The 1,073-nt window shown below is 65.4% G+C and overlaps 1 protein-coding gene across 1 annotated transcript; it reads right to left on the reverse strand.

Annotated features, from left to right (window-relative positions):
* Positions 1-253: 253 nt before the first annotated feature.
* Positions 254-1,067, reverse strand: TMEM240 (transmembrane protein 240). The gene is made up of 2 exons (XM_015569694.1): positions 899-1,067; positions 254-648 (listed from the first exon to the last, which is right to left on the reverse strand). Exons 1-2 carry the CDS (start codon positions 988-990, stop codon positions 261-263), a joined length of 480 nt encoding a protein of 159 aa, XP_015425180.1. The 5' UTR covers positions 991-1,067; the 3' UTR covers positions 254-260.
* Positions 1,068-1,073: the final 6 nt, after the last annotated feature.

Genomic DNA, 1,073 nt, shown 5'->3' on the forward strand with positions numbered 1-1,073 from the left:
CAGAGTGAGGCCTGAGGCCGCCTGCCTCTCATCCCCAGGCCCACCACGTGTGCACACGTCGGGAGCAGGTGTCCAGGTCAGGAGTGAAGAGCACCGGTTCTGGGGTTCATGCCCCTATCTCTCGCTAGCTGCGTGACCCCTGTCCACTTCCTCACTGACTCCAGCCCGAGGGCGTCCTGTGGGGTGAGGGTGTGCATGCGGACATGCGCGTGTGCTGCGTACCCACATGTATATGCACAGACGGTACACACACTCGCGTCTCATGAGATGTTTATTTCGTACATGGACGTACAAACATGCATGGCCCGGAGGACGCCGTCATTACATGTGCACAGGATGCGGGTCACAGCGGGTGGTGTGGCCTGGGCTCTCCAAGCTGAGTGACCTTGAGCAAGCTCCACCCCTTGCCTCAGTTCCTCCTCTGCACAGTGAGGGGGTGGGCCCGGCCCACCTTGAGCGGCAGCACCTCCCTGTACCTGGCTCCCAGGAAAGTTCATGGACACCGTGCAGGGTCCAGGGCAGAGGCTGGTGTGCTCCGTGGGCACAGCCCTGGGCAGGATCCCTCCCGGACACCAGCTGGGCTGCTGCTTCCTTGGCCTCCGGGCCCTGGACCAGGAGGCCTGGAGCCTGTCCTGCCCATCACCCTCTCTGTGAAGGCGTTTGGGGAGGGGGTTCTAACTGGCTGAGGCACGCACACCCCTCCAGAACTCCACTGGCCAACCTCCAGGTGCCCGCAGGCGGCTGGACAGCCCTTCCCCCGCTGGACCTGGTGCCGGATTCAGCGGCCCCTTGGGCCTAGCGCGGCCCTTCGCAGGCCTGCTCGGGCTCCCGCACGCCAGTGGGCCCTGAGTCCCATACATGTGAGATCACGCGTGAGCCCCGCCGGGCACAGACTCACCGGCCACAGTTGCAGTGGCAGACGCGGTCCTCGCCCCGCAGGTGCGGGAGGATGTAGTTGTGGAATCGGTCCAGCAGCGCGTTCATGTCCATCAAGCACGCGATGGCCTGGAAGAGCCCATGACCGGTCAGACCCAGGAGCGGCCGGCCGGTGTCCGGGTGGGGGTGGGGCGCTG

Source organism: Myotis davidii, unplaced genomic scaffold, assembly GCF_000327345.1.
Source record: "Myotis davidii unplaced genomic scaffold, ASM32734v1 scaffold586, whole genome shotgun sequence".
Lineage (NCBI taxonomy): Eukaryota > Metazoa > Chordata > Mammalia > Chiroptera > Vespertilionidae > Myotis > Myotis davidii.

What these genes read in the sequence shown, in the direction of transcription:
- TMEM240 (XM_015569694.1), bottom strand. Translation starts at nt 990, where the DNA reads ATGGACATGAACGCGCTGCTGGACCGATTCCACAACTACATCCTCCCG. An exon ending in TGCCACTGCAACTGTGGCCG is followed by an intron (nt 649 to 898) that starts GTGAGTCTGTGC and finishes ACGCCTTCACAG; the next exon opens with AGAGGGTGATGGGCAGGACA.